Genomic DNA, 12987 nt, shown 5'->3' on the forward strand with positions numbered 1-12987 from the left:
AACCTTAAGAATGAAAATTTTAATGGTGAGTAAATAAAAATTTATTAAATTTAATTTACAGGCAGGTATTTAAAAAATTTTTTTTTGATAAAAATACAATTTCAAAGAATGTATACAAAAATTTTCTTTAAAAAAAAAAAATATTTTAATAAAATAATACTAAAAAAAAATTTGAGACAAAACGAAAAAGATAATAATAATAAATAAATAATAAAATAATTAATTAATTTTTTTCTTTTCGTTGATTTTCTCCTTTCACTTCTTTTTGGCAAAAAAAAAAAAATTTCTTTTTCTAATAAAAAATATATATAAATTTTTTACATGATTTATTTAAAACAGTCTTTTTTGCAGTTTTTTTTTCATCTGCTTGGACGAATTACAAATATAAATGCATCCTTAAAAACAATATGACGATCCACAACCAAATAATAATTTACCATTTAAAAATAATACAAACATGGCAAAAAAAATTTTTTTTTTTTTTTTTTCAAACTTGACTAGACGTGTTTGTTAATAAATGCACATTTCTCCCCCTCTCCCTCCTTCCTCCTTTCTTCCCTTCCTCCGTAACAACCGTAAATAATCATCATTATGCGGTGGATATAATTTCCCATCTTATCCCTGTTTTTTTAGAACATAATTCCATGGATACCATTGACTGAAATGAGGGTGTTTCGCTCACTCCAAGACAGGTACCAGCAGCAACGTTATACACAAGAGTATTTTTCTATCAGAAAAAAACAAATTAATAATAATAATAAAAACAATTTGCTGTCCTTTTTCTTTATATGACGTCAACGAAAACAAACAAACCTTCGTTTTCTTCAACAACCACTCTTGCGATTCACCCATTTCGTGACATTTTCCTATTTTCGGATAAGGGGTCGATGCATCCATGCACAAAAGCCCGGCCAAAACGAGTTCGTTTTTATCCGTTTGATACCAAACCTGAGTTTTCCTTCTCAGGCACGGACTTAATATTAAAGGGGATCCCTTGTGTTTGACGTCTCTCTCGCTCGTGACGCATAAGGAAGTGTTAAAGAGCCTCAACTGAAATCAAATATAAACCTACTATTAAATATCAAATATTTCTTTTTTTAAATAAAAACTAAAGTAATATAAATCAAAAAGGTTATCCACGGTTCAACATTTGCTTGGGAAATAAATTTAACACTTATTATTATTATTATTTATTTTCTATTTTCGATTATTACGCAATTTATGCCTTTTTAAAAAGGCTTATGTTAAAAATATTAATTAATTTTTATGAGAGAATTTTTTTTTTTTTTCGCTGTTGTTGTTGTTGTTGTAAACAATTAAAATAACTTGGAGAAATACAATAGTGAACCTTTTATTATTATTATTATTATTATTTTCTTTACCTATACAAAAAAAAATTTTAGATTAATTTAACAAACATATTATTAAATTTGACACATGATTTTATTCTAATCATCATCTTTACAGATGGTGAGAAAATTATGACGTCATAAAAATGGCAGAGTTAAATATTGTTTATTTAAATAAATAAATATGAGGAGAATTTGACGACCTACGACAAAAACAAAATTAAAAAAAGAAAAAAAAAGATCAAAGTATAAAAAATTGATCGTTTAATCCTCAACTTATTATTATTAAATCTTTCGAAAGATATTATTATTAATTATTATCTTGTAGTCTTAATGGCGGCGACGACGACGACGACGACGCTAAAATATTTTCCACAGGTAATATTTTCTTCGTCCGTTACAATTTCAACATGTCATTCGCGACGGAAATGAAAAATTCGCCAATCGTTACGACAAACGATACCTGTAAATCGAATCAGGTACGCTTTTTCTTTTAATTTTTTTCTTTTGTGTTACGAAGACGTCATCATTACGTAACAATTATTATTTTTCAGTTTCCGGAAATGACGTACATCGAATCGCGAATACGAGATTCTAAACAATGTCGAGAAAGTGTTTCATCATCGAAATCTTTAATGGGCGAATCGAACGTTCAACCGTTGACAACCGTTCACGCGTGTTCTTACGAAGAATGCAATAAATTTCATCGTTTGAAAAATTTCGAGAAAATGGAAGAACATCAAAATCCTACGTCGCCCATGAAAAACAATATCCTCTTATTAACAATCGTTTTATTATTTTTTTGGATTATCACTTACGCAGTTTTAACTCAATTCGACATTTTGTAAATTGAAAACCCGCACCCACACACACACACAATCATTTCGGTACAACGGAAATTATTGGTATATAGAAAAAAAAAAACTTACTTGAAATTGTGCCGTGTAATTTCTTTTTCTCAAATGCCAAGGTTGAAATTTTTGTTGTTCTAACGCATTCCATTTGATTTTAGATTTTTGTTCGTTGTCGCTTGGCAATATGAGTTCCGGGTAAATATTTTGCAAATACCATTCGAAAGAATGACAATGAAGTTTTTTACGAAGTTTCAATCGATCCGAAATATCACCGAATGGAAAAGTTTTACCCTCCGGATGTTGTTTGTAAAAAAATTCCTAAAAAAAAAAAAAAATGAAAGAATTCACTATAAAAACTCAGTAATAAAAAAATTACTATTAAATTTCTTTTTGTTATAAACAAGAGTAATCTCCATACTTTATAATCATCCATCCAAACGTTGGCAACCCTGAGCGAATTTCTCATCATCGTGTCTTCGCCGTTGGGCGAACCGTACGGCCTTCTTTTACGAAAAACGTGACCGACACGAGAACACGGTATCAATTCTAAATTACCACCGCACATCCATATCTGTATAAGAAAATTTCGAATTTTTTATTTATAACCCTTAATTGGAAGCGACATCACACCCCATGCATTTAATGCACAAAAACTTACCCTAAAAGATATTTCTAAATTTTCACCACCCCAAATATTCATTCCATTATCATATTCACCCAATTCTTTAAAATATGCTCTATTTATGGCAAATAAACCTCCGGCCATTGTGGGACTTAATATGGGCTTGACAAAATCTTCGTTTGATTTTAATGTACTCTTAGGCAAGTTTTCCCATTTAAAGTGTAAACCTTTAAAATTAATTGTTAATTCATTCATAAATAAATTGAAATTAATTAAAAAATGTATGCAATCAGTAAAATAAATGCATTGTACATTACCCCAATTAAATCCACCTCGAACAAGAGGAGAGGATGAGTATTTAAAAGTATCTGCATTAATTATATCGATAATTGGCACGACTACATTTTTTTTCGAATCCACAATTCTGCTAAGTAATGGCTGAAGCCAATTAACATTAACTTCTATATGGCTATCCAAAAACACTAAAACCTAAATAAGAAAATGTTTTTGTTTTTAAATCACACATTTCTGTAAGTTAAAAAAAATCTTTTCGTTTTGTTATTATTCAATTAATAATTACATCTCCGCTGGCTTTTCTAGACCCGAAAATCCTAGCCCTAATTAACCCTAGTCTTTTTTTCGATTTGAATAATTTTACTTTGTCAGTAAAATTTGTATTTACATAATTACTAATATTGCGATGTAGACCAGCTAAAATTTCAATAAGAAAAAATCATTTATCATTGAAAAAAAAAGGATTTTATTAAGTTTATAAGTAAAAAAAAAATTTTACCTAAATCACTAAAATCATTAACGAGAATAATTTCTTTTAATAAATATGAAGGAGTTCTTTCTAATACACTATAAATACTTCTTAAAAGTGTTGTAAAATGTTCATTGTAAAAACATATAATAACACTTGCAGTAGGGAGATTTTTACTGTATTTTTTCTTTTTACATCTAAAAAATAAAAAGTCTTGTCAATTACAAAAAAAAAAAAATCAATAAATGTTTGATTTTTAAAGTAAAGTTTTTTTTCTATTAAGGTTTTTTAAAGTTTAACAGAATATTATATAAAAAATCTTACAAATTGTGTCTTGTATCTGGTAATTCTCTGTGAATTCCAATTGCATCGCTCACTAAAATGTTGAAAGCAAAATTTTTATAGCCTTCATCTCTTTTTCTTCGATCTTGAATTGATTTCACAAGACCCAATTCACTTTCTGAGACAAAAATTACGAAAATGTAAAACATTAAAAATTGAGAATTATAAATTACTCTTTAAAATTTTGAATTTAAATAAGTATTTTATAAGGTACAAATGTTTTCAAAATACTTTGCTATATCATAAATTTACCTAAATCTTTAGAACTGTCAGGAATGACAGCTCTCAAATGATGAATTAAATTTTCACTATTTTTATAAAGCTTTTTTTTACCGTAAAAAAAACTTAATACATCTTCATAGGGATGAATTTCATTATTTTGAGAATTGTAGACTTGGTTCTCATTTGTATTTTGAACACTGTAATTAACTTGACTTGAAACATACATGGATGTGTCATTTCCAAGTCTAATATAAAAATACAAAACGACAGACCATGTAACCGACGCTGCAATAATACCGAGCAAAAAAGAATAATAACGTTTTATGTTTGACATGGTTAATATTTAATTATTTACACAAAAAAATTTAAAATACTGTAGTTCATTACTATTAATGTAAACATATTATACAACAAGGCGAATTTATACAGTACGCAACAAGGCGAACAATACAAAGTATTATGACGCGGGTTTTTTAATATTAACTTTTCTTTTACTTTCTTTTCGAAAATCGTCCTCCAATATTTTCAAAAACAAATTACTACTTTTAAATAAACTTTTGTTAAAGTAATAACAATGCAACTTGTTTTTTTATCAGTTTTAAGTACCCTTAAAAGCTTTTCAATCATCTTAATGTACTTTTTTTTTTTATCAATTTTAATGATCATTATCCCTGACATGACATTAAGTGAACCCCCGCCCCCCTAAAGCTGGATTTTTAATCCCTTGTTTATAATAATTTTGTATGAAACAAACAATGAGTTAATTATTTTAAAGCAAAAAATTTAATAAAAAAAAAAAATACTGATTTTTTAAATATAAATGGAAAGGCAAATATTTTTTTCAAAAATATTTATCAAAATTATTTGAGTAGGACTCAACTTTAGAGTTACATCCAAATGAACAAAACGTTTGCCAAAATTAATAATTATGCTATAATTTAAAATATTACAAATAAATTTATAATTTAAATACTAAATTGAAATCAAGTCATCTAAGTGCACATAATCGGCTGCAACACACCCTGCGATTGGACATTTCGTTTTTGGATTTCTTGCAATTAATTGAGTGATGCTACTTTTTTCATAAATATGACCGCAAATTTTATTTTTTACCCCTTTCACAATAGGTAATTTTGTTATAGGATCAATATTATTGATATTTTGTGCCACCGTGATGATTTCTTCATCATCATTTTTTAAATTGTTTTCCGATATTAATTTCATTAAATTTTCATATCTTTCCGAAGTTTTCACATTATTAACTTGATCATTAATTTTGTTTATTTCATTTTTAAATTCTTGTAAAATTAAGTCATTTTTCAATTTTTCTAACTTACTAACACACTGAGATTTGTCAAACTTTATAGTATTATTCGAGTTTTTCTTCACATGTGAGATATTTTTACTTGATTTATCATGTAAACTTTTATTTCCTACCTCATCGAAAAATAAATCAGTATTATCATCCTCAGAGTCCTCATCTTGAGCATCTCTATTTAAAGATTCAAGAAGATGTTCATCTTCCTCTTCCATATTCATCAAATTATCAGGTAGTAGAGAATCTATAACTGTGTCACAGTCTAAGTATTCAGATGAATTATCTAACTTTTTACTTAAGGAGTCAAAATGCTCATCTATAGCTTTATTACTTTCAGCAGATTTTTCAAAATTTAAAATTAATTCTGGTAATTCATCCAGTAATTCTGACTTTTTTGAACTGTCAAGTAGAAATTTGGTTAATTCTTCAACTAATTGGACAGCCTCTTCATAATCAATACAAACTGTTGAGGTATTCATATTAAATTTCTACTTGCCTAAAAAGCAATTAGTATTTTGCAATTGCAGAGAGTACAAGTTACAATTTATTAACAATACAACGATCGTTAAAATTTTTTTTACTGTAATAGATTAATGAACTATAATAACAATTTTATTATAATAATTGCTTTGTAAAAAAAAATAATTTATTTTTTCATTTCTTTAAATCCGTTAACTTAATTTTTATATAATGTGCACACACACACCTGTCAAACTGTAATTCAAAATTTAAATTACTTGTATCTTTAAAACTTTGCATAAAAACTTTAATGCAAAATTTTTATTATATTTAATTATATTTCTTTCATCTATATGTTCATTTTTTAAATCAATTATTTTTCTTTTTGATATTTCTTGTAAAAATATTCACATAATGATAATTGCACTCAGTGTCAAAAGAACTTAAAAGCTCACTCTTTGGTACTTATTACTCTATGGTTTACCAACCCCGCGGTTTTTTTACTTTTATATGAATGTTAATTTGATTGAAAATGGAGCCGGATAATTTACCATACCGTGCAGAATATGCGAAAAGTGGTCGAGCTTCTTGCAAAGGGTGCAAAGAAAATATAGCAAAAGAAAGTCTACGATTAGCTGTTATGGTTCAAGTACGATAAATATAATTATAATTTTTAAGCCTTCTTGACAGTTGATTAAAATATTTTTCTCATACGATTACATATATTTAGAAAAATTCAAGTATAAAAAATTGATTTCAAAAAAAAATTTACAAATACCTTAAATATTGACATAAATTAATTTTACAGTTTTAATATTTTGCACAAACTACTTTGAAAAAAGAATTTTTAATAAATTTTATAATTTTTTTGCAGTCACCTTTTTTTGATGGGAAACAACCTAATTGGTATCATTTTTCTTGCTTTTTTAAAAAATTTAGACCCAAAGATTCTTCTAGTATTGCACACTTTGAATCTATTCGATGGGACGATCAAGAAGCCATTAAAAACAAAATTGGTAAATTATTCTATATATAAATGAAATTTTTATAAAAAGCTGTCAGTTTAATTTTTTAATTAAATTTTTTTAGCTAATGCTTTTGAAATTCCTGAACCTGAAACTAAAACTAAAGGGAAAACTACTAAATCAAAAAAAAGAAATAAACCAAGTCCGAGTAATATTCCAGACTTGGGTGATTACAAAGTTGAATATGCCAAAAGTAAAAGAGCTAAATGTAAAGTTTGCGAAGAAACAATAAATAAAGTAAGAGTCATAAACATGAATTATGTAATTTCTGTAATATAAAAATTTTTTTAATTACTAATTTTTTTTATTAAGGATGAAATTCGAATATCGAAAAAAGACTACGAAGGAGAAATCGCTCTAAAATATGGTCCTGTAGACAGGTGGCATCATGTTGATTGTTTTGTTAAAGCTAGAGAAGAATTAGAATTTTTCAGTTCAGGAGAAGTATTGCCTGGTTTTAAAACTTTAACCGAAGAAGATCAAAATCTATTAAAAACTAAAATTCCAGAATTGAATAAGTTAGTATCCTGTTTTTCACTAATTTCTTTTGAAAAAAAAAATTTTTTTTTATTTCGAATATGCTTTTCAGTCATTCTTCGAAAGATGGACCATCACCTCCGAAAAAATTAAAAGAAGATGTGAATGATGAATTTAAAAAAAAATTAAAAAAACAAAATGATTTAATTTTTAAATATCATGATTTACTTAAACCTCTTAAAAAACCTGAATTGCAGTTACTTTTAGAATTTAACAATCAAGAAATTCCTGAAGGGCCAACAAGAGTAAGTTATTTTAATTATACATATAATAAAGTTTGTAAATTGTCAATGCATCAATTCTTTAGATGATAGAAAGACTCACTGATGGAATGGCTTTTGGAGCTCTGAAAAAATGTGAAAAGTGTAAAGGACAGTTAAATTTTACATCTGGAAAAGGTTACACTTGTACAGGATATAGTAATGAATGGTTAAAATGTGAAGCGGTTAATACTAAACCATCGAGAGTTCCTTTCAAAGTACCTAATGAACTTAAAGAAAAATATACTTTTCTGTAAGTTACTTATTACAACAAATGAAATTTTTGTTTTGCTTTTTAAATATTGATTTAAAAAATTAATTTGTAATATTTATTTCAGTAACAAATTCAAGGGAAAAGTTTTAGAAAGGTTATTTAACGAATCACCAAAAAAAGATGAACCATTATCGAGTGATGAAAATTTGTCAAAAACGCCATTGAAAACATTTAAATTTTTTATTCATAAAACTCATGAAAAAAATTCAGATAAAATTAAAAAGTTAATTTCAGAGCTTGGTGGAGAAATTACAAAAAAATTCGAAAAGGATTTAACTGCTGTTATTTCCACGTCAAGTACGAATTTTTTTACGGTTATAGAATTTTTTTTTTGGGTGTATTTTATTAAAAAAAGGATACTTTTGTTTCAGATGAATTAAAAAATATGAAAAACTCGAAAACTTTGAACTCGGCTCAAAAAGCTGAAATTCCTGTCGTATCTGATAAATTTTTTGACGACATAAATAGTTGTACTTCGAAAAAAGAATTTGTGCAAAAAATTAACGAAAATAAAATTTCTCCTTGGAATTTCGACGTAAATTATCTATAATAATTTGACTCGAATCACCGATTAATTTGATTTTAATTAATTTTTTTCCAAAAAAAAAATTTTTTAGCCTTCTAAAATAACAATCGTGGAAGAAGATGATAAGATTGTTGTAACAAAAAAATCCGTGTATCCAGCCAAAGAATCTCGGGTAAATAAATCAAAAATGTTCAAATCGAACGAATCCGTTAAAAAAGTGACCGTTAAAGATGGATTAGCTGTAGATCCAGATTCAAAACTGGAACAAATTGCTCACGTTTATCGTAAAGGAAATGACATATACAATTTCGTGTTGAGTTTGGTGGATGTACAAAGTGATAAAAACAGTTATTATAAAATGCAAATACTCGAAAGTGATAAGAAAAAAAAGTAAGTATCCAAATATTCAAATAATAATTAAATAACCACTTGGTCACACATTAATCTTTTCCAGATATTGGGTATTTAGAGCTTGGGGCCGCATCGGTACCACAATCGGTGGTAACAAATGCGAAGAATATGAAACGTTAGAAGACTGCATTGATTTATTTAAGGAAACGTTTGAAGAACAAACGGGAAATAAATGGGAAAAAAGGAAAAAATTTAAAAAAGTACCGGGTAAAAAAATCATGCTCGACATTGAGCATTACAACGAGGAAAAAGAAAAGGACAAATTAAAACCCAAATTAGATTCGAAAACCCTGTCGAAATCAGTACAAAATTTAATAACTCTCATATTCGACATAGAGGCCATGAAGAGAACCATGTTGGAATTCGAATTGGATTTAAATAAAATGCCGTTGGGAAAATTAAGTCAGAAACAAATTCGAAAAGCTTTTGAAATTCTCACGACTTTACAAAATTTAATTAAAAAAAATTCCGAACGAAGTCATTACATTGAAAAAACCAACATGTTTTATTCTCTCGTTCCACACGATTTTGGAATCGGTTCCCCTCCTCTCCTGGACAATAACGAAATAATTAAGCAAAAAATCGAAATGTTGAATAGTTTGCTGGACATTGAAATTGCTTATAGACTCTTGCAAGAATGCGAAGGTTCTGGAAATTCGATAGACGATCATTACGGTAAATTAAACGCGGAAATAATCGATCTGGATCCGGAAACGGATGAATATAAAACCATCGAAATTTACGTTAAAAACACTCACGCTAAAACGCATACGAATTATTCACTTGAAATTGAAAACGTAAGTTTTTTTAATAAATAAATAAATAAATAAATAAAGTGTACTTTATTTATTAAACAATTTTTTTTTTCTTTTAAGGTATTCAAAATTGAAAGAAAAGGTGAAAGTGAAAGATATGAGAAAAATAGTAAAATGTCAAATCGAAAACTTTTATGGCACGGTTCTAGAATAACAAATTTCGCTGGAATTTTATCACAGGTATGACGCCAGACAAGAAAATAAAAATAAATAAATAAATAAATATATTATTTACTTATTAGAGTATTTGTGTTAAAGGGTTTGCGTATTGCTCCACCCGAAGCTCCCGTTACGGGTTACATGTTTGGTAAGGGTATTTATTTTGCGGATATGGTTTCAAAATCTGCCAATTATTGTAACACGAGTAAAAAAAATTGCACGGGTCTTTTATTACTTTGCGAAGTGGCATTAGGTAAAATGTAAGTTGATGATGATTATTATTATTTTTTTTTTTTTTTCCCCCTCATAAAATTTTATCTTTTTTTAAAAAAAAAATTTGGGGAGTAATTACGTAACTGTGTGTTTATTTCAGGTTGGAATTGACTCAAGCCAAAAACATTGTGAAACTTCCATCGGGTAAAAACAGCGTGAAAGGCGTGGGTAGGACACAACCCGATCCGACGGAGGTAATCATATCACCGACGGGTGTCGAAGTACCCGTGGGAAAAGGAGTCGATGCCGACGTTAAGGATTCGGCTTTGTTGTACAACGAGTATCCTTTTTGCTCGAACACGAATAATCGTATTTATTATTATTATTATTGCGAGGGGGTGAGGTGAGATGGGGGGGGCAGTTGACATGTTTTAACTTCTATGAAAATTCCTTACCTCCTATATCAGATACATCGTTTACGACGTCAGCCAAGTTAAAATTCAATATTTGCTCCGTATGAAATTCAATTATAAAATATGATAACGTTATCTTTTCGAATTAAGGTAAAAAAAACTATTATTATTATTATTATTATTATTTATTTTTTCAATTAAGATTCATTAATTATTATTATTATTTTTTTTTTACATGTTAATAATTTTACAATGAAACCCTTAATAATTTCTTATTCTTTTTATTTTTTTTGTTTATTTATTTATTTATTAATTTTTTTAAAGGTTAACTGTTTTCATTATTATTATTATTATGTTTGTATGTAATTATTATTATTATTTTCGGTACTTTTGTTTTTGTATTTAAATTTATTCTAATTTATAGAATAGGTAATAATTTCGGTTGGAATTTTCTGAAGGAGAAAAATAAGCTCAATTAAAGACTGGTTAATTAAAAATTTTATTGTTTTATTATTATTATTATTGCTGTTGCTGTTGTTGTTGTTGTTGTTATCATCATCGTATTATATACCTTATTATTATTATTAATGATCCTGTTATCAATTTTTCTTTTAAGATAGTGTTTTAACGGATAGAGTAGAATAAGGATGATCCGGATCGGTTGTTTCTGAAAATTTTTTACCCTTGTATTCGAATTCGGTGTAGGGTATTTTTAAAACTTCGGTAAAACCACTTCGAGCTCCACATTTCTGGGAAAATCTGGACGTGAAAATGGCGCTCACGCATTTCGGTGCGTATTTTAGTGCTTTAGAATCCCGATATTCGGACGCTCCTCCCGAGTATAAATCCACGGTCGAGTTTTTATTTTCGTTTGCCATTTTCATATCTTGAGCTAGTTTAGCAGAAGCCGTCACCAAAGCCGTACCTATTCCTTTACCCTTATGCGTCGATTTGACAGCGAGGTACGCAATTTCGAAATAACAGGTACCATCGTTTCCGCATAAATCGTAACGTCCATCAATGTCGATCATAAAATTCATGTAAACTTTCGTCGGTTCTTCTCGTACGTTTTCAACGGTGAACTTTTCAAAAAAACATGGTTCCCCAGGTTTAGGTTTTATCTGGAAAAATCCGAAATAATTAATTGAAAAATAGGAATTGTATAAAAATGTTGTTTTTAAACAAAATTGTATACCTGAATTTTGTTAAGAGCAACTCCTAATACTTCGTTTGTTTTTGTATCAACAGCACAAAATGATACGCCATCTTTAATACAAGCTATTGCCAAATCTTCGAGTTCTTTTGTGGCTTTTGTCACCTTATACCTGAACACACACACAAAATTTAACGTTAAATTTAATTTAATAAGGTTCACAATTTAATTTAAGGTTCACAAATTAAAAAAAAAAAAAATTTAAATTAAAATATTTTTCGTTCTTACTTTGAATCCGTTTTTAATTCTTGAGAATCTTGCAGAATTCGGATACAATTACAAACTCTTTCATCCGGAAAAAAAGATTGTCTTAGAACTTCAAACGTACCCGGAATATGGGCACTAAGAAGTCTTACTACTTTAAAATCGGTACTCATTTTCCTGAAAGAAAGAAAAAAAAAATACTTTGAGGTATCAAGTTTCCAAACCTGAATGACAACAAAATTCTGTTTTTTTACCTGTCAGGTAAGAAAAGGAAAATTAGAAAAATCTTGTTTTCCTATTAATTATATTAAATTATCTAGTTTTTTTTTCTAAAATGAATTTAATTGACGTTATTATAGAAATAATATTTTTAAAAAAATCAACATGCAACCATATTTAAAATTATTTTAATTGGTTTTGCATGCAACAAACAAGTTATGGAGCTTACCAAGGTTTTTTTAAATATTTTCACTCAAACGCGATGAAGTTTTCTTTTGAAATAAAAATTCAATAATCCCTTGGATTAAAAATTTAAGATTTTTTTAAATTCAATCGAGTATCAATAAAAACATTTACAGATATCTTATCATAAAATAAATATTAAATATTTAATTGCATAATTTATGAAAGTCTTAAGTTCAAAAGTCTCATGCGCTTTCATTTTAAAATGCATAAAAAGGTTTTTATCAGTTTTAAAATAATTACATTATTTAATTAATTATTAAATATTCTAATTTGAAACAAAGTTCGTTCGGTAATATAGATAAGTTGTAATAATTTTCATAGAGTAAATAAAATTTTAAACTCTCAAAGTTGAAAAAATTTATGTTGGCAGCAATGGAAATTAGTACATGCGCTATGTCTAAATATTAATGGCGTTGTTTTTATAGATTCGCCAAAATAATAATAATAGTGATTTATAAATAAATCAATGAAAACTTATATTAGAGATGATAAATGGAATTAAACTGTTTTTAAAGTAACATACAATGGCTGAAATTAGGTTTA

At 27.6% G+C, this 12987-nt stretch overlaps 4 protein-coding genes across 4 annotated transcripts; 1 reads left to right on the forward strand and 3 right to left on the reverse strand.

Annotated features, from left to right (window-relative positions):
- Positions 1–589: 589 nt before the first annotated feature.
- Positions 590–4486, reverse strand: Phum_PHUM498070 (UDP-GalNAc:polypeptide N-acetylgalactosaminyltransferase, putative; the record flags this gene model as incomplete). Its single annotated transcript, XM_002430713.1, has 10 exons — positions 590–727; positions 814–1050; positions 2279–2521; positions 2622–2774; positions 2862–3052; positions 3143–3314; positions 3406–3536; positions 3619–3785; positions 3913–4048; positions 4183–4486. The coding sequence occupies 10 exons, from the start codon at positions 4484–4486 to the stop codon at positions 590–592; spliced, it is 1872 nt and encodes a 623-aa protein (XP_002430758.1).
- Positions 4487–5124: 638 nt separating this feature from the next.
- Phum_PHUM498080 (uncharacterized protein) lies at positions 5125–6229 on the reverse strand (the record flags this gene model as incomplete). Its single annotated transcript, XM_002430714.1, has 2 exons — positions 5125–5869; positions 6177–6229. 2 exons carry the CDS (start codon positions 6227–6229, stop codon positions 5125–5127), a joined length of 798 nt encoding a protein of 265 aa, XP_002430759.1.
- Positions 6230–6461: 232 nt separating this feature from the next.
- Phum_PHUM498090 (polyA polymerase, putative) lies at positions 6462–10689 on the forward strand (the record flags this gene model as incomplete). Its single annotated transcript, XM_002430715.1, has 14 exons — positions 6462–6578; positions 6804–6945; positions 7061–7191; positions 7267–7472; positions 7544–7736; positions 7799–8004; positions 8090–8322; positions 8397–8560; positions 8643–8941; positions 9006–9759; positions 9838–9957; positions 10036–10196; positions 10310–10489; positions 10617–10689. 14 exons carry the CDS (start codon positions 6462–6464, stop codon positions 10687–10689), a joined length of 2979 nt encoding a protein of 992 aa, XP_002430760.1.
- Positions 10690–11173: 484 nt separating this feature from the next.
- On the reverse strand, positions 11174–12152 carry Phum_PHUM498100 (uncharacterized protein; the record flags this gene model as incomplete). The annotated part of the gene is made up of 3 exons (XM_002430716.1): positions 11174–11683; positions 11758–11887; positions 12004–12152. The coding sequence occupies 3 exons, from the start codon at positions 12150–12152 to the stop codon at positions 11174–11176; spliced, it is 789 nt and encodes a 262-aa protein (XP_002430761.1).
- Positions 12153–12987: the final 835 nt, after the last annotated feature.

Source organism: Pediculus humanus, genomic scaffold, assembly GCF_000006295.1.
Source record: "Pediculus humanus corporis 1103172108266 genomic scaffold, whole genome shotgun sequence".
Classification (NCBI taxonomy): domain Eukaryota; kingdom Metazoa; phylum Arthropoda; class Insecta; order Psocodea; family Pediculidae; genus Pediculus; species Pediculus humanus.